The sequence below is a fragment of the Saimiri boliviensis genome, chromosome 14 (assembly GCF_048565385.1).
Source record: "Saimiri boliviensis isolate mSaiBol1 chromosome 14, mSaiBol1.pri, whole genome shotgun sequence".
Lineage (NCBI taxonomy): Eukaryota > Metazoa > Chordata > Mammalia > Primates > Cebidae > Saimiri > Saimiri boliviensis.
The window spans coordinates 45802980-45821701 of record NC_133462.1 but is presented as its reverse complement, the minus strand read 5'-3'; the positions used below and the strand labels follow the sequence as shown (position 1 = coordinate 45821701).

The following is an 18722-nucleotide window of genomic DNA, read 5'->3' as shown; positions in this document are numbered from 1 at the left end:
AGCTGGGCCCATGGTCTACGTGTTAGGGAAGACAGGTTCTGTCTGTCTCCTGCTGTGGCTCCCCAGTGCTCTGAGGACCTAGCCTGAGCTCTCCCCATCCTCCACTGTCCCTCTGGTCGCTGGGCCTTTAGCGTGTGTGTCATGGGAACCCCGGGGCCGATTAAATTCATCCGCCCACTTCCAGCCCCTGGGACCAGGCTCAGCTCCTAGCTAGGGCCCAGACACGCCAGCACCTTTCTCATCTCCATCCCAACGCCCGGCCTCTGCAGGCACAGGTCCCTCCGCCAGACACTCCCGCAAAGGAGGCCTGGGGAGCCTGCGGGAGGGGCCGGGGTGCCCCTGAGCCGTCAGCTCCTCGCAGCCGGCCTCCCGCCCTCCCCAGGACCCGACGATCCCCTCGTTCGTCCTGAAATGTGCGTCCCCCTAGGCGCCTGGGCCCTCGGGAGAGGCGTGTGCTTGTTGTCTGACTTAGCGAGGGTCCCATCGCTGGCCCAGGAGCAGCAGAGGGGCGGGACTTGGTGACAGCCGGGTCCCAGGCCCGCGCCCAGACCTAGGCCCTTCCCGGGGGTCCCCCGGGCGGGGACACGGGGGCGGCCTCTGGGCGAGGAGGTTCCGGGCCGGCCGGGCGCGCGGGGCGGGGGGCGCGCGCGGGGGGCGGAGGCGCGGCGGGCAGGAGGCGCAGCGCCCGCTCGCGGCGCAGGGAGGTTGGAGGGGAGCGGGGAGGGGAGCGGGGCGGGGAGCGGGGCGGGGAGCGGGGCGGGCGGGAGGGAGAGGGGAGCGCGCCGAGGACGCGCGCGCCCAGCCCACCCCCAGCGCCCGCCGCCGCCGCCGCCCGGACAATAAACAGCCGCTTTGCGCGGGGCGATGCCCGAGCCGGTGCCGCCGCCCCCGCGCCGCGCAGCCCCGGCCGCCAGGCCTTAGCCCGCCCGGCCGCGTCCCCTCCCGTCCCCCGCCCGCCCCCGCCCGCCCCCGCCCGGCACCGCGGACCCACCCGGACCTCGGCGGGGAGATGGAGTGAGTAGCGCGCTCGGCCGCGGGGCTGGGGGCCCGGAGCGCGGGGATCTGGGGAGGGGGGAGGCCCCCCACTCTCTCGCGCCCCACTCGGGGCATCGCGGCCCCGGCAAGGAGCAGGAGGCGGCGCGGGGCTGCTGGGGCCGCAGCTCAGCCGGGGAGAGACGCGGGCTGGGCCGGCCGCGCCTGGCTGGGGGCCTCCCGGATCCCGGACCCCGGCTGCCCCCGGCGCGTGGGGACCCGGCAGCGGTGGCTCCGGCCGGTCGGCGACGCGGGGTGGGGGAGGCTGAGGTTCGCGTCTCCGCCCGCGCCCCGCCCGCGTCTGCAGGGCGAGCCTCGGCTCCCGGCCACCTGTGGGCGGCCCCGGGGAGACAGAGCGACCCCTCCCCAAATCGCACTGGTCCGGCCTCGCGCTCGCGCGGCCTTTCCCCACCCCAGCCTGAGCGCATGGCTCCCGGCGCCCTGGACGCGCGCGCGGGCCGGGTCCCCCCACCCCCGCCCTTCCCAAGGGCCTCCAGGGGTGTCCTGGGCCCCCGGCCGCTGCCAGATGTCCCGAGTTCCCGCTGGAAGGAAAGGGGCTGCCCTCGGCTTCCCGGGTCTCCGGAGTGCGTGAGGAGGGAGAGGACCAGGCGTTTTCCAGCAGGGCGCTGGGCTCCGATGCCCTCTCGGGGAAGTGTCTCCGAGCTGGGGCTCCAGTGGTGACGTTACGGGAGTGGGCTGGCCCTGGGCTGGGGTCCCTGGACCCCCGCACGTCTGCGCCTGTGTTGGGTCAGGAAACGGGGGCAGTGGAGGGTTCCTGTGCACAGCAGGTCCCCAGCGAGGGTGCGTGACCATTTCAGGCACCGGGTCCCCTCCTCCCGGTGCTCAGGTGCCCCCCTGCCCCTCACTCCCACAGGTGGGCACCGCACGGGCAGGGGTCAGGAGGCGCCTCCTGGGGTCACCCATCTGCCTACTTCACAACAGGAGGGCCATCTGTCCTGCTGGGGCCTGGGTCCCCACCCCAGCCCCAGGACGGAAGACCGGATCTGGAGGCCGCCGGGGGCCCCCTGTCCTTTCCACTGGGTGTGTTTTCTAAGCTGCTAACTTTCCCCCCGGGATTCACCCGTGACCCGCCACGCCCGCGGCTGGGTGGGGGCCCTTGCCTCCCTCCCTGCCTGGGAAAGCGAGACACCCAGTGTCCTCTGCTTTTGAAAACCCAGACAAAGGCCTGACCGGCTCCCTGTCACCCCGCCCCGGGAGCTCAGCCAGGGGCTCAGGGGAGCCAGGGCCCAGACTTGCCTGCTCTACACCCCAACCCCCCAGCCTTGTTTATCTGCCCTGCTCTCCAGGCCCCCGGGGGAGCCTGTGGGCCTCCCGACAGCCAGGCCTGGGCAGGGTGTGGCATTGAGAAGGGGCTGCCTAGGAGGACGCCGGAGATCTCCTTCCCAGAGCAGGGGAGTCGGAGGAACAGCCGGGGGGCCCATTGTTTCCTTCCTGCCACCCCTACCTTTCCCACAGGGGATACTGAGGCCCAGAGAGGGGCAGCTGCCACCCCTGGGTCACACAGCACCTGGGGGGGCCCTCAGTGCCTCCTGCTCTGCCCCATGGCCTCTCGGTCCTGGGTCAGAGGTGGCTCACAAGTCTTCCATTGGGTCATCACTGCTTTTTGGGACGCAGATATGGGACAGGCACCCGGCGTTAACTGGCTGTGAGATGCCGTGAGAGGATGCCTCTCCCTGAGGTCCCCGGGCTGACAGTGGGTGTGGACAGGCCCATCTGCTGCTGCCCCGTTTTGGACACCTGCCCCTTCGTTCTTCTCCCGAGGGGGCTTCAGGCACGAAGGCAGCGTCGCCTAGAACGTGATAGCTTCCTTCCTTCCATCTCCACGGGTTTTCCAGCCGAAGACAGGGGAGCTGCCTGTGGTTTACAGTGGTGCCTGTCTCGCTGGAAAGTTTAACGAATGAATGCAAAATGCCATTCATTAACAGGTTATTTTTCGCTCACGTGAGGATTTGAGGAAGATGATCGGGTTGCTCACGACAGTGGCTGACACTGCTGCCGGGGTGCCGGGGTGAGGGGACCGTCCTTCAGGAGCTGGGGAGTCTTTGCTCGGGGAGGATTTGTGTGGCCCCTGGGAGACACATGGTCTGGCTGGTAAAATAAGGATATTTTGGCTGGAAGCAGCCATTCTCCAGCACCCACAGCCCTGTCCTGGGTGAAGGCAAGGCCTAAACCCCCAGGATGGAGGGGACCTGAGCCCGCACAGATGGTCAAGACCGGCCCAGACCCCTCCCCACTGGCAGACCTGGAAATTGTCAATAGGAATGTCTCCACTGGGTGCTAACTGGGTCCTTAATGCTCCTTCACACTTGCCAATCCTCCTCTTTAATCAGGAGCCTGTCAAAAGGCAACAGTATCTAGCGATAATTGAATTTAGTAACAAGCTTTCATTTTCCTCTTCTGTTTCTTTCTCTCGTTTGTATCAGCAGCTTCTGGTTTGCTCAGGCTTTGGTCACAATGTAACGTTTCCTTTTGGAATGAGGCAACTGTATTTAAATTTGAGTGGCTTTGAAGGCAGATAACCGGGAGTCGGGAGTCGGTGGAATGTGGGGAAGTGGTTTCTCCTTCCTTCTTTTTTGTCTTTTCCTTTCCTTTTCTTTCTTTTTAACATATTGCCCAGGCTGGTCTCGAACTCCAGGGCTCAAGTGACTTCCCAGCCTTGGCCTCCCAAGTAGCTGGGATGGCAGGTGGGTGTCACCGCATGGGAAGGCGGTTCGAGAAGTGCAAACATAATTTATTCACTCAGCAACCCTTAAGTGGGGACTTGCGTTTTCCACGGCCCTGTTGTTCCGAGTGCTTTACGTGTGTGTGACCCCTTGGTGCTTTTTTTAATTTTATTTATTTTTTTTTTCGGAAGACAGAGCATCTCTCCATCATCCAGGCCGGAGTGCAGTGGTGCGAGCTCCACTCCCTGCAACCTCCACCTCCCGGGTTCAAGCAGTTCTCCTGCCTCAGCCTTCTGGGTAGCTGTGACCTCAGGTGTATACCACGATGCCTGGCTAGCGGGTTTTTTTTGTTTTTGTTTTTGTTTTTTTTGAGACAGAGTTTCACTCTTGTTACCCAGGCTGGAGTGCAATGGTGCGATCTCGGCTCACTGCAACCTCCGCCTCCTGGGTTCAGGCAATTCTCCTGCCTCAGCCTCCTGAGTAGCTGGGATTACAGGCACCCGCCACCATGCCCAGCTAATTTTTTGTATTTTTAGTAGAGACGGGGTTTCACCATGTTGACCAGGATGGTCTCGATCTCTTGACCTCGTGATCCACCCGCCTCGGCCTCCCAAAGTGCTGGGATTACAGGCATGAGCCACCGTGCCTGGCCCTTGTTTGTTTTTTTAAGATGGGGTTTCACCATGATGGCCAGACTGGTCTTGAACTCTTGACCTCAGGTGATCCGCTCGCCTCAGCCTTCCCAAATTTCTGGGATTACAGGTGTGAGTCACCATGCCCGACTGGCACTCACTTTTCCCATGGCCCTGATCCGAGTGCTTTATATGTGTCACCTCCCTTGATCCTTTTATTTGAGGAGGAGACAGAGCCTCTCCCTGTCATCCAGACTGGAGCACAGTGCTGTGGTCTCGGCTCACTGCAACTTCCACCTCCCTGTTCAAGCAGTTCTCCTGTCTCAGCCTCTTGAGTAGCTGGCATTACAGGGACGAACCACCTCACCCAGCTAATTTCTGTATTTTGAGTAGAGACGGGGGTTTCGCCATGTTGGCCAGGCTGGTCTCAAACTTCTGACCTCAGGTGATCCACTCACCTGGGGCTCCCAAAATGCTGGGGTTACAGGTGTGAGCTGCCGCACCTGAGTGCTCGGCCCTTCCCTTGAGCCTTACCGAAGCTCTCGGAGCGAGAGAAACTGAGGTACGGGGCGGCATAGTGGCACATGTGAGGACACACAGCTGGAGAGGCATGGGTGGGGCTTTGCCCCTGGGTGGTCCGAGCGTGCTCCCTCTAAGCCGCCAGGGTCAGGAGCAGGGGAAGGTTTTGGTACCTGTGTCTGAGGGGTGGTGGTCTTGTGGAGATCGGACATCCTGGTGTCAGCTTTCAAACCCAGTGTGTTTACTGAGCCGTGCAGAAGGAGGCCTCCTCAGTGCTCTTGGCTCTGTGCCCCACCCACGCCGTTTTGTGATTCGGGGGTGGAGGGTGGGGAGGGGTGTCCTGACTCCCTGTCACGCTTCTGCAGGTCACTCTCCTCGGGGCCTCACTTTTCTCATGCGACAAATGGGGACGTGACTGCCATTTGGGGGAAGGCAGGGTCAGAGGAGGGGCCAGTGCGTTATGTTCGTGGACCCTCTGAGCACCTCCCCATGGGGGCATCTCTGCCTCTACCTCTTAGCCAGGTCCATCCTCAAGGGCCTCAGATTCTGAAGCTCGGAAATGGGCTCAGGTTCTTTGGCGGGGTTTTGTTTGTTTGACTGAGGCGGAGTCTCACTCTGTCACCCAGGCTGGAGTGCAATGGCGCCATCTCGGCTCACCGCAACCTCCACCTCCCGCATTCAAGCGATTCTCCTGCCTCAGCCTCCTGAGTAGCTGGGACTACAGGCACGCACCACCACGCCCAGCAATTTTTTGCATTTTTAGTAGAGACAGGGTTTCACCTTGTTAGCCAGGGTGGTCTCGATCACCTGACCTTGTGATCTGCCTGCCTTGGCCTCTCCAAGTGCTGAGATTACAGGCCTGAGCCACGGAGCCCAGCCTTCTTCTTCTTCTTTTTTTTTTCTTTTAGACTGAGTCTTGCTGTGTTGCCCAGGCTGAAGTGCAGTGGTGTGATCATAGCTCACTGCAGCCTCAGCATCCTGGGCTAAAGCAATCCTCCCACCCAGCCTCTTACGTAGCTGGGATTACTGGTGCACACCACCACACCCAGATAGTTATTATGTTTTGTTTTGCTTTGTAGAGACAGGGTCTCCCTAGGTTGCCCAAGCCGGTCTCAAACTCCTGGGCTCAAGCAATTCTCCCACCTCAGCTTCCCAAAGCACTGTGATTACACTGGTGAGCCACTGCTCCCATCCTGATGTTCTTAGAAAGTATTGTATCGGCCAGCTGAGGTAGCTCACGCCTGTCATCCCAGCACTTTGGGAGGCTGAGGCAGGAGGACCAAGGTCAGGAGTTTAGGACCATCCTGGTCAACATATCAAAACCCCATCTCTCCCAAAAATACAAAAATTAGCCGGGCGTGGTGGCGGGCACCTGTAATCCCAGCTACTCAGGAGGCTGAGACAGGAGAATCGCTTGAATCCTGGAGGTGGAGGTTTTGGTGAGCCAAAATCACACCACTGCACTCCTGCCTGAGCCACAAAGCAGGACTTCGTCTCAAAAAAAAAAAAAATAACGCATTATATCACCTTGTGTGGGACCCTGATTCCTGTCATCCTTTGTTGATCTAAGAAACACATCATTTGTTCATTGAACAAATGATCCTTCCTCACTGTCCTTGTGCTATGCAGCATCAGAGGGGTCTGGAAGGCCATAGAGGGTCTTGTCTGAGGTGTGAGAAAGGCTTCCTGATCCAATCCATCATGAACCTTTTCTGAGAAGGATGTTTCAGGGCTCATGCATGCACCTGGTGGAGGGACTGGCAGGTGCAAAGGCCTGGAGGTGGGAAAGCTCTGGAGGAAGTGAATGCTCTTTGGTGTTTGTTCCTGCTGGGCCTTGAATGCCAGGATTTGGAGCTGTGGATGGCGTGTGAGCAGGAGAGGAGCCATGGCTGACCTGGCCATCATGGCTGACCTGGTGTCTGAGGAGTGTGAAGTCAGGCCAGGGTGGCTGTCTCCTGTCCCAGGGCTTCAAGAAGGAATTCAGGGACAGTCAGAGCCGGTCACCAGGACAGAGCCTGGACTGGAGGGAAGGGGAGTCAGAGGAGCCAGGCCTTGTAATTGGCAAGACTTAGATTATGGCCAGGCGAGGTGGCTCATGCCTGTAATCCCAGCACTGTGGGAGACCGAGGCAGGCAGATCACTTGAGGTCAGGAGTTCGAGATCAGCCTGGCCAACACGGTAAAACCCTGTCTTCACTAAAAATACAAAAATTAGCCGGGCACAGTGGCTCAAGCCTGCAATCCCAGCACTTTGGGAGGCTGAGGCAGGCAGATCACGAGGTCAGGAGATCGAGACCATCCTGGTCAACATGGTGAAACCCCGTCTCTACTAAAAATACAAAAAACTAGCTGGGCATGGTGGCACGTGCCCGTAATCCCAGCTACTCAGGAGGCTGAGGCAGAAGAATTGCCTGAACCCAGGAGGCGGAGGTTGCGGTGAGCCGAGATCGCGCCATTGCACTCCAGCCTGGGTAACAAGAGCAAGACTCCATCTCAAAAAAAAAAAAAAAAAAAAAAAAATTAGCCGGGCACAGTGGCGGGTGCCTGTCGTCCCAGCTACTTGGGAGGCTGAAACAGCTTGAACCCAGGGGGCAGAGGCTGCAGTGAGCCGAGATTGCACCACTGCACTCCAGCCTGGGTGACAGAACAAGATTCTCTCTCTCTCAAAATAAATAAATAAATAAATAAATAACTTAGATTAATAGGACCAAAGTGAGGGCAGCTGAGCAGGAGGTACTGCATGGTCAACAGTGGGGGTGGGGTGGGGGTCAGGCCTGGGAGCTCCGACTGGGTGGGCAGAGACTGTGGGTAATTGAGACAGTGAGTAGGACCCTAAAGGCCGGGAGAGGGACAGAGGCCTGGGGGGCTTCAGTAACCCGCGTCAGGGAGTGGGAAGCTTATGTCCTCATCAGTTTGTATTCAAACCCTTCCATCCATGGAATGTCTCGGGGCTTCAAGGCTCCGTGGGGGTTGGGAAGGGCCCCAGCCCCTCCCCCGGCCTGGTCCTTGATGACAAGGCTGACATTCCCATGACACTCGCACACAGACACACACATGCACACTGGGATGTCTACACATGTCTTTATGTATATTTCTCTCTCTATATATATATATATATTTTTTAAAGCTCTGAAGTGATCTTCTTTGACTCCATATGTATCTTTCTATTTTTCTTTCTCTCTCTCTTTCTTTTTTTTTTTTTTTGAGATGGAGTCTCACTCTGCCACCAGGCTGGAGTGCAGTGGTGTGATCTCGGCTCACTGCAACCTCCGCCTCCTGGGTCCAAATGATTTTCCTCCCTCAGCCTCCAGAGTAGCTGGAATTACAGGCATCTGCCACTACGCCTGGCTAATTTTTTGTATTTTTAGTAGAGGCGGGGGTCTCACCATGTTGGCTGGGCCAGTCTCGAGCTCTTGACCTTATGATTTGCCCGCCTCGGCCTCCCACAGTGCTGGGATGACTGGTGTGAGCCACCGTGCCCGGCCTGTGTATAATTCTTAACAGCTTTATTAAAATATAATTCACAGCCGGGCGGAGTGGCTCATGCCTATAATCCCAGTACTTTGGGAGGCCGAGGTGGGTGGATTATGAGGACAAGATACTGAGACCATCCTGGCCAGCATGAGGAAACCCTGTCTCTACTAAAAATAAAAAAAGTAGCTGTGTGTGGTGGCGCGCGCCTGTACTCACAGCTACTTGGGAGGCCGAGGCACAAGAATTGCTTGAACCCAGGAGGCAGAAGTTGTAGTGAGCAGAGATCATGAGATTCTGTCTCAAAAAAAAAAAAAAAAAAAAAAACCCTATGTATTTCTATATATATTTCACATACTACAGTGTGCCTGCTTAAAGCGTAGAGCTCTATCTTTTTAGGACATTGACAAGAGTTGTGTATCTTTCACCAAAATTTTAGAGTATTTTCATCACCCCCAAACAAACTTCGTCCCCATTGGGCGTCCTGTCCCCTCCCCCGGCCCCTGGAGTGAATCCCCTTCCTGTCTCTGGACCAAAGAGGAGGGGGATTAGCTCCAGGGGCCGGGGGAGGGGACAGGCCCTGGACATTTCATAGAAATGGAGTCACACCCCGTGGTATTCCAGTGTGTGGATGGCCGCGTTGCATTTACACACGCGTCTGTCGACGGACGCCCGGGTCGGTTTATTCACGACTCTCTAGTCCCCCCGAGGTGGCTGGAGCTTGTGCTCAGTTCACACTGAGGAGCCCAGGTCCTGCTTTACAGAAATCTAAGTCGTGACAGGGAGTTTCTTTAAAAAGCAGAAGCAGTGTTCGGATGACAGGTGGCCCTGGGACTGGTGGGAGCGTGAGAAGAGGAGGCTGAGACTGGGGGGACCTCTGGGTGGGGGCTTCCTCTGAGGATGGAAAGACCCTAACAGACTCCCTGGGCCAGCAAGCATTTATTGAGCACCTGCTGTATACCTGGTGCCAGGGACATGGCAGAGATAAAAATGACACAGTTGCAGTCCTGGTGGGAATACCAGAAAAAAATAAGTCGGCCAGGTGTGGTGGCTCACATCTGTAACCCCAGCACTTTGGGAGGCCAAGGCGGGTGGATCACCTGGGGTCAGGAGTTTGAGACCAGCCTGGCCAACATGGTGAAACCCCATCTCTACTAAAAATACAAATTAGCCTGGCATCGTGGCGGGCATCTGTGATCCCAGCTACTTGGGAGGCTGAGGCAGAAGAATCACTTAAACCCGGGAGGCGGAGGTTGCAGTGAGCCGAGATCACGCCACTGCACTCCAGCCTGGACAACAAGAGTGAAACGCCATCTCAGAAAGAAAAAAGAAAAAGATAAGTAAAGTGATCCGGGTGGAAAGGGCTGCAGAGGGTGCTTCAGGGTGAAAGTCAGAAAGGCCAGAGGAGGCCTGAAGGAGGCGGCGGCGTCTGCGGGAAGGCCTCAGGAGTGAGGCCTATGGAGGGCTGCGGGACCATCGAGGGCTGGGGGACCGTGGAAGGTTGGGGTACTGTGCACCGGCCGGAGCACAGCCAGCACATGGCCCTGTGGAGGGAGCTCGGCCGGACGTCTTAGGAGTGTGGCTGGAGTGCAGTTGGGTGGGGAGGAAAATGGGGCCTCTGCAGCCTAGTTTGCCCTGAGATCCTGCTGAAAGCCAGAGCCCCGCCCCATTCACGCCTCACTGCCCTGTCTTCCCGTGAGGGCCCGGGCAGGGTCCAGCTCTTCTTCCCACCCCAGGTTAATAAGCGATAGATTTGCTTCCCTGCGTCTGTGGTCTGCTTTGACCTCCGTCTTCTCCTCTACCCCACGGGGTGATGCCTCTCTGACTTCACTTGTTTAGGGTTCTCTGTGCCCCCCACGTGCTGTCTGCCTCACCAGAGATGGGGTGGCACCGGGGGGCCTCTGTACTGCATCCTGGTGGAGCTGGGAGGAGGCTGCTTCCTGGAAGGCTGCCTGGAGGAGGTGGCTGTGTTTGAGCGGATCTTGGTGGTGGAGAAGGGAAAGGGGAAGCCGGGAGCTGATGAAGACTGAGGGGTGGACATCAGGGCTTGAACTCTGGCTTGGAGCAGGGCAGGGCAGTTGAGGAAAGAAGGCCTCAGTAGCTCAGTTCTGTAATCCCAGCACTTTGGGAGGAGGCTGAGGCGGTCAGAACACCTGAGGTCAGGGTGCCAGGGCTCAGGGGAAACACGGGCTCCGAAGATGCAGAGTATCACGGGGGTGGGAAGCAGCTGGGGTCCAGACTCCCCAAACTCCATCCCCGGCCCGGTGGGGGAAGAAGCCGCCCCCCCTCCCCCCTCCTGCCCCGCGTGACTCCCCACCCCCCACAATGGCCAAGGTCACCGTCAGCTGTTTCCTTTCAATTGGCAGCAGGAATGTTCCCGGTGCTGGGCTCGGGCACTGGCCCGGGCAGGGACCCCCTCGTTCCGGCTGGAGCTGCCCCAGCCGTGGGTTCTGGAAGGACCAGTGGGACCCCCCCCCCCGATCTCACACTCACACACACACACCCCTCCCGCTTCTGGCGGGGCCGCCTGCTCGCTGGGTGACCTTGGCCGTTGCGTAACCTCTCTGGACCCTTCCAACAGCACCGCCCCGCACCACCGAGGCCTCCGCGGGGCTCTGGCGGGTCTGGGCCGCCTTAACTCATATCCCCGAGCCGGATTATCTCACGCGCTCCAGACGACGCCCTCGCCGGGCCCTGAGCCGCCCACACTGCCACGCGCCCGCCGTAAAAAGCATCGCGCGGGGACGGGAGGCCGGTGCGCGCCGGAGTGGGCGCTCCTCGGGCTCTGCGCGGCCGCTGGGAGCCGGGGAGGCTCGAGACCCACGACCGGCCCCAGCGCAGCCAGCGGGACCAGGACCCACGCCGACCCCGAGCCTGTCCACGCCTGTTGGCCGGGACTCAGCTTCTCCGCACACCATGTAAGACCTTTTGTGATCTGATCTCCGCCTCCTTCCCTGCGCCCGGGGGAAGCCTGAGGCCTCCGCCACCCCAGGGAGCCCCGCGCTGGGGTCCTGGGCCCGGCCCCGCTGACCGCACGGGGGTGAAAACCCCACGCGCCTGGCCGGCCCCACCCGCAGGAGGATAAATGACGGCCCCGCGAAGACGCGCGGCCCCGGCCTCAGTTTCCCCATCTGTGAAATGGGGCTGATCCGGCCGCCGGAGGGAACGAGGCTGGGGGAGGTGTTCTCAGTTTCTGGCTGTTTTTCACGCGCGTCGTGGTCGTATTTCGCGTGGTTTTCGGGTCTGTGACGTGGAACGTGGTGTGAGCTTGACCTTGGCTACCCGGCGTCGTCGGGGGCAGGTCCAGACTCTTCCCCGATGGAAGCCCCTTCCCGAGCCGGCGCCCCCGACGCCCAGATGGGCCCTCCCTGTCCCCCAGGCGCGGCGCGGGGAGTAACCGCCGACCTCTCCCGCGTCCCGAGGCTGCCCCAGGCCTGGCCGGGAAGCCCCGTCCCCCCCCACCCCCCAAAGAGGGCTGGGGGCGGGAGATGCTGCGCGCCGGCCCCACCCCCGCGCTCAGGGCCTTGGCGTTGCCATGGGGACAGCGCGGTTGCCACGGCGACCGCCTCCCGCGGGCCCCGCCATCCATCACCCGGGGCGGCGGCTTGGGCCTGGGGGGGAAGCGAGGGGGGCGCCGGGGCCTCGGGAGGGGCGAGGGGCTCGCGCGGGCCTGGGGAGGGGCGAGGGGGGCGCGCGGTCCTGGGGAGGGGCGACGGGGGCGCGCGGGCCTGGGGAGGGGCGAGGGGGCCCGCGGCCTGCGCCCTGGGGCTGCTTCCCCTGTGTCTCCCGCCCGCCCGCCTGACCTTCCCCCTTCCTGGCCAGCCCGGCTGGGACAGGCTGTCCGGAGGACACTGCCGCCTTGTCTCCAGCCCGGGAGGCGGCCACACAGCCGTTTCTCTGTCCCCGGTTCCTGGTCTGGCCCCAGCGGCCACCTGCCTGCCGGGTGGGGACGGGCCCTAGGCGGGCGGTGCGCCGCCTGATCTTGGGGCCCGGGGTCCCTCCGTTTTGTGGATTTCCCGGCCCAGCTCTGCTCCCTCCAGGGTGGCCCCGAGCCCACTTAGAGCTGGAATCTAGGACTGTGGTGTGGCCCCCGAGGGTCGGCATCCAGCCATGGGAAGAGGGTGCGGAGCAGGGGGGACCGGGTGAGAGGCCCTGGGGTAGGGCACAGCCAGGGGGGCTCTCCAGGAACAGACCCAGCAGGGGGAAGTGAAGGGGGGCCTGGGGGGTTCCTTCAAGGGCTGATGGGAGCCAGGGAGCCTCTGGAGCAGGAGAGCAACAGGGTCTGAGTGATTATTATTATTATTATTTTTTTTTTTTTGAGACAGAGTTTCACTCTTGTTACCCAGGCTGGAGTGCAATGGCGCGATCTCAGCTCACTGCAACCTCCGCCTCCTAGGTTCAAGCAATTCTCCTGCCTCAGCCTCCTGAGTAGCTGGGATGACAGGCACGCGCCACCATGCCCAGCTAATTTTTTGTATTTTTAGTAGAGACGGGGTTTCACCATGTTGACCAGGATGGTCTCGATCTCTTGACCTTGTGATCCACCCGCCTCGGCCTCCCAAAGTGCTGGGATTACAGGCGTGAGCCACCGCGCCCGGCCTTATTATATTTTGAGGCACAGTCTTGCTCTGTCACCCAGGCTGGAGTACAGTGGTGCAATCTTGGCTCACTGCAACCTCCACCTCCTGGATTCAAGCGGTTCTCCTGCTTCAGCCTCCCAAGTAGCTGGAACTACAGGCGCCTGGCTAATTTTTGTATTTTCAGTAGAGACTAGGTTTCACCATGTTGGCCAGGCTGGCCTTGAACTCCTGACATCAAGCGACCCACCCACCTCGGCCTCCCGAAGTGCTGGGATTACAGGAGTAAGCCTCTGTGCCTGGCCTTCTTTTATTATTATTATTATTATTATTATTATTATTTTGAGACAAGGTCTTGCTCTGGCTGGAGCACAGTGGTACAATCACAGCACACTGCAGCCTCGACCTCCTGGGTTCAAGTGATCCTCCCACCTCAGCCCCCCAAGTAGCTGGGACCACAGGAACACATCCCCACACCTGGCTTTTTGTTAATTTTTGTAGAGACAGGCTCTTGCTATGTTGCTTAGGCTGGTCTTGAACTTTGGGGTTCAAGCAGTCCACTGGCCTCGGCCTCCCAAAGTGCTGGGATTACAGGCATGAGCCCACACCCAGCCCAGGGTATGATTCTCTTTTTGAGAAGCTGCCTCTGGCTGGCCAGTGGAGAGGGAGCTGTGAGGGGGCACGGACTCAGCAGGGAACACTGGAGGCCTGGGCTGGGGTGGGGTGGGGAACGTGAGGTGGGCAGGAAGTGAGGGCCCAGGCCTGAAGGAAAAACACAGGGGATGGCTTGCTGGCCTGCGTCACCCGGTGCTGTGGGGTTCACCCAGAACTCCAGCTGATCGGGCCATTCAGGAAGGGCCCCCAAGCCAGAAAGCTGGATCGAGCCTTTCCTGAACCCCACCCAGTGAATGCAGCCTCCCTGAGGAGGGAGAAGGGGAAGCCACAGAGGGTGCGGCTGGTGCTCCCGGGCCCCTGGAAGGCACCAGGAAGGGTAGGTGTCACCTGCCAGGAAGGGAGGAGCCAGTGGGGTCACCACTGGGGCATGGGAGCTGGACAACTTCACAGGCCTCAGCAGGGCCAGGAAACTGAACCCGAGTGGGGTGGGCAGGCAGGGCGCCTCAGGCTCCAGGGAAGTCGTGACCCGGAGCCAGACCAGGGAGGGGAGGGATTACGTGGCAGACTCCTCTGGCAGGTGGGGAGGGGAAGTGAGAAAGCAGTGGGGCCGGGGGGTGACCGGGACTTGGGGTGTGGACCCCGGGGCTGCAGATGGATGAGGAGGAGGGCTATGCACCAGCTTTTGGACCCGAAGGGCAAGGCTGCTGTGCGGAGGTCAGAGAGTCACCGAACTTTTCGATTCTTTCCTGGGCAATTGAGTGTGTGGTGGGTGCCTGGCAAGGGTGGCGAGGGCTTTGATCAGGGACTGCAGGTGCCCGCCACCACGCCCGGCTCATTTTGTATTTTTACTAGAGATGGGGTTTTCCCACCTTGCTCAGGTTGGTCTCAAACTCCCAACCTCAGGTGACCGCCTGCCTCGGCCTCCCAAAGTGCTGGGATGACAGGCGTGAGCCAGCGCGCCCGGCCGAGCTGCCCGATAGTTGTTAAGAGCCTACTGCATACCAGCTCTGGGAATTGCTCTGGGTGCACTGTGGGCTCTTCTCAAAAGACAATGACTGGGCTGGGTGCAGTAGCTCACGCCTGTGATCCCAACACTGGGAAGCTGAGGCAGATGGATCAGCCGAGGTTAGTTCAAGAGACCAGCCTGGCAACATGGTGAAACGCTCTCTCTACTAAAAATACAGAAATTAGGCCGGGCGCGGTGGCTCAAGCCTGTAATCCCAGCACTTTGGGAGGCTGAGGCGGGTGGATCACGAGGTCGAGAGATGGAGACCATCCTGGTCAACATGGTGAAACCCCGTCTCTACTAAAAATACAAAAAATTAGCTGGGCATGGTGGCACGTGCCTGTAATCCCAGCTACTCAGGAGGCAGGAGAATTGCCTGAACCCAGGAGGCGGAGGTTGCAGTGAGCCGAGATCGTGCCATTGCACTCCAGCCTGGGTAACAAGAGCAAAACTCCATCTCAAAAAAAAAAAAAAAAAAAAAAAAAAAAATACAGAAATTAGCTGGGCACGATGGTGGGCACCTGTTGTCCCAGCTTCTCAGGAGGCTGAGGCAGGAGAATCACTTGAACCTGGGAGGCAGAGGTTGCAGTGAGTCAAGATCACGCCACTGCCCTCCAGCCTGGTGACAAGAATGAAACTCAGTCTCAAAAAAAAGACAATGATTGGATGAGAGCAAGTCTGGGGTTGAATCCCAACTCTGCTTCTTTGCTGTGTGTCCTTGGGAGGCTTATCTCCCTCTCTGGGCTTTTGCAAGCTCAGGCTTGGGAGGTGGGGCTGGTGGGTCTTTCACCCACTCTGCGCCCCTCCTGGGCCTGGAGAATATGTTCTGGTGAGCAGGAGGGTGCGGAGAGGCCTGTCCTGATCCGTCTTCTGCTCTGGGCCAGGAGGTAGTACGCTTCCTTGTTCCTGAAACACCCCTCTGGCCTTTGATGCCTGGTGAACTCCTATGCATCCTTGGTGGCCCTTCCTCAAGGCCCCCTTCTCCCCAACCCTTCTTGGTTGCTAGGCAGAGGCTCTTCCCCTCCTGTCCTGGCTTCCTTGGCCGCTTCAGGAGGAGGGAGGGTCCCGCTTCACAGAAAGGAAACGGGTTCAAAGAGGAATGACTTGCCCTGGTTACCCCTGGGGGAAGAGGCAGAGCTGGGATTTGAACGACGCCTGACAGCCAGCAGGGCTCAGCGACCCAGAGCCTGACCCCATCTCCCCTCCCTCAGGGTCCTGTCGGCAGAGACCACGTCCCAGCAGGAGCGGCTGCAGGCCATCGCAGTGAGTTTCCGACGCCCCGCAGGCAGCACGGTCGGTGTGGGGAGGTGGGGGTGCCCGGGGTCTCGGGGCCCAGGCCTATCCCAGGACCTGGAACCAGGGCGTGGGGGGTGGTGAGTTATCTGCTTGTGGATCTTGAGTCCTGCTGATCTGCAGAGACTGAAAGTAGAGACCCCTGAGTCGGCGTCTCCGGGACCCCGGCCTCCCCCTGCCTGATGGGTCCGCGGAGAAATGGGCTGGGATCCCCTGGAGCCTTGCCTGCATCGTGCAGGAACACAGGCTTTGGTGGTGGGAGCACCGATGTGATTTCGTACTGTCCCAGTGGCCTCCAACCCAAGAAGACCCCCTTGGGGCCAGCCGACCTCTCTCTGTGACCACCCCGCCCCCGGGACCTGGCCCGATTCCCGGGTTCAAGCCATTCTCCTGCCTCAGCCTCTCGAGTAGCTGGGATTACAGGCACCCACCACCACGCCCGGCTAATTTCTGTATTTTTAGTAGAGACGGAATTTTGCCATGTTGTCCAGGCCGGTCTGGAACTCCTGACCTCAGGTGATTCTCCCGCCTGGGCCTCCCCAAGTGCCGGGATGGCAGGCGTGAGCCACCGCGCCCGGCCAGGAGTGCAGCGGTCCGTCCGCAGGGTCAGGCTAGGCAGAGCCTCCCAAGGGTGTGGGGGGATCTCTGGGTCCCCTACACCCGGCCCCAGCCCCGCCTGGCTCTCCCCACAGGAGAAGCGGAAGCGGCAGGCGGAGATTGAGAACAAGCGTCGGCAGCTAGAGGACGAACGCAGGCAGCTGCAGCACCTGAAGGTGCGGGCGGGGCGAGGACCCAGGGCCGGGGACAGAGGCCACCTTTCCCCAGGACCCAGGGCGGGGGGGCAGAGGCCACCTTTCCCCAGGACCCAGGGCCGGAGGGACAGAGGCCACCTTTACCCAGGACCCAGGGCGGGGGGGCAGAGGCCACCTTTCCTCAGGACCCAGGGCCGGGGGGACAGAGGCCACCTTTCCCCAGGACCCAGGGCCGGGGGGACAGAGGCCACCTTTCCCCAGGACCCAGGGCCGGGGGGTGCAGAGGCCACCTTTCCCCAGGACCCAGGGCCGGGGGGACAGAGGCCACCTTTCCTCAGGACCCAGAGCCGGGGGGACAGAGGCCACCTTTCCTCAGAACCCAGAGCTGGGGGGACAGAGGCCACCTTTCCTCAGGACCCAGGGCCAGGGGGCAGAGGCCACCTTTCCCCAGGACCCAGGGACAGGGGCAGAGGCCACCTTTCCTCAGGACCCAGGGCCAGGGGGACAGAGGCCGCCTTTCCCCAGGACCCAGGGTTCTTGAGACCCAGGCGTCAGTGAGGCAGAAGCCACTCTGCCCAGGAACCCCCACCCCACCCCACCCTACCCTGACCCTGATCCTGGTCCTGCCCGCAACCCTGACCCCGACCCTGACCCAAAGCTGACACTGACCCCAACCTGATCCTGGGGGTGCCTCCGACCCTGACCCTGACCTCAGTTCTGACTCTGACCTGACCCGACCCCAGCCTCAATCCTGACCCTGACCTTGACCCCAACTCTGACGTAACTCTGATCCCAACCCAGGCCCAGACCCTCCCTTGACCCCAACCTTGGTTCTGACTCTGACCTCAGACCTAACCCTCCCCTGATGCCACCCTTGGTCCTGACCCCAATACCAACTCGGACTCTGATTCTAACACTGACCCTGACCTCACTTTTAACTCGGACCCCAACCCTGACCTGGTCCCGACCCCGACCCCGACCCCGTCTCTGACCTGGACCCCTGCCACCCAGTCCAAGGCACTGCGGGAGCGCTGGCTGCTGGAGGGGACTCCATCCTCGGCCTCGGAGGGGGACGAGGACCTGAGGAGGCAGATGCAGGAAGACGAGCAGAAGACACGGCTGCTGGAGGACTCAGTGTCCAGGTGGGGTGAGGCAGGGGTGCGACGGGGCAGGGGGGGTCCAAGGCAGGGGTGCGACGGGACGGGGGGTCCGAGGCAGGGGTGTGACGGGGCGGGGGGGGTCCGAGGCAGGGGTGCGACAGGGCCGGGGGGTCCGAGGCAGGGGTGCGACGGGGCAGTGGGTCCGAGGCAGGTGTGCGACGGGGCCGGGGGAGGCCAAGGCGGGGGTGTGACGGGGCCGGGGGTCTGAGGCAGGGGTGCAATGGGGTGGGGGGGTCCGAGGCAGGGGTGTGACGGGGCGGGGAGGCTGAGGCAGGGGTGCGACGGGACGGGGGGGCTGAGGCAGGGGTGCGATGGGGCAGGGGGTCCGAGGCAGGGGTGTGACGGGGCGGGGGGGGCTGAGGCAGGGGTGCGACGGGGCAGGGGGTCTGAGGCAGGGGTGTGATGGGGCCGGGGGAGGCCGACACAGGGGTGCGACAGGGCAGGGGTATCCGAGGCAAGGGTGCGACAGGGTGGGGGAGGGGGCGAGGCAGGGGTGCGATGGGGCGGGGGGTCCGAGGCAGGGGTGCGTTGGGGCAGGGGTATCCGAGGCAGGGGTGTGACAGGTGGGGGGGGCCAAGGCAGGGGTGCGATGGGACCGGGGAGGGGGCGAGGCAGGGGTGCGATGGGGCGGGGGGTCCGAGTCAGGGGTGCGACGGGGCAGGGGGTATCCGAGGCAGGGGTGCGACAGGGCCGGGGGGGGCCGAGGCAGGGATGCGATGGGGCCGGCGGGGGGGCCGAGGCAGGGGTGTGATGGGGCCGGGGGGGTGTGGGGTGGCCGAGGCAGGGGTGCAACAGGGCAGAGGAGGGGGCGAGGCAGGGGTGTGATGGGGCCGGTGGGGGGTGAGGCTGGGTGAGGGCGGTGAGGCAGGGGTGCGACGGCTCTGGGGGGGCGAGGCAGGGGTGCGACGGGTCTAGGGGTGCGAGGCAGGGGTGCGATGGGTCTGGGGGCGAGGCAGGGGTGCGACAGGTCCGGGTTGGGGGG

At 61.5% G+C, this 18722-nt stretch overlaps 1 protein-coding gene across 5 annotated transcripts in view; it reads left to right on the top strand.

Annotated features, from left to right (window-relative positions):
* Nucleotides 1–265: 265 nt before the first annotated feature.
* The window catches only part of PALM (paralemmin), a 41612-nt gene continuing 23155 nt past the window's right edge, over nt 266–18722 (top strand). Inside the window, exons 1-4 of one of the 5 annotated variants that reach the window (XM_074384897.1) lie at nt 266–413; nt 15747–15798; nt 16521–16601; nt 17592–17722. In XM_074384897.1, coding sequence (XP_074240998.1) covers nt 412–413; nt 15747–15798; nt 16521–16601; nt 17592–17722 — 266 coding nt within the window. In that variant the 5' untranslated portion in view covers nt 266–411. Of the gene's footprint in view, nt 414–807; nt 1015–10649; nt 11256–15746; nt 15799–16520; nt 16602–17591; nt 17723–18722 lie in introns of those variants that run through there. The other 4 variants (XM_039466072.2, XM_039466075.2, XM_039466074.2 and 1 more) reach the window with 4 other exon arrangements.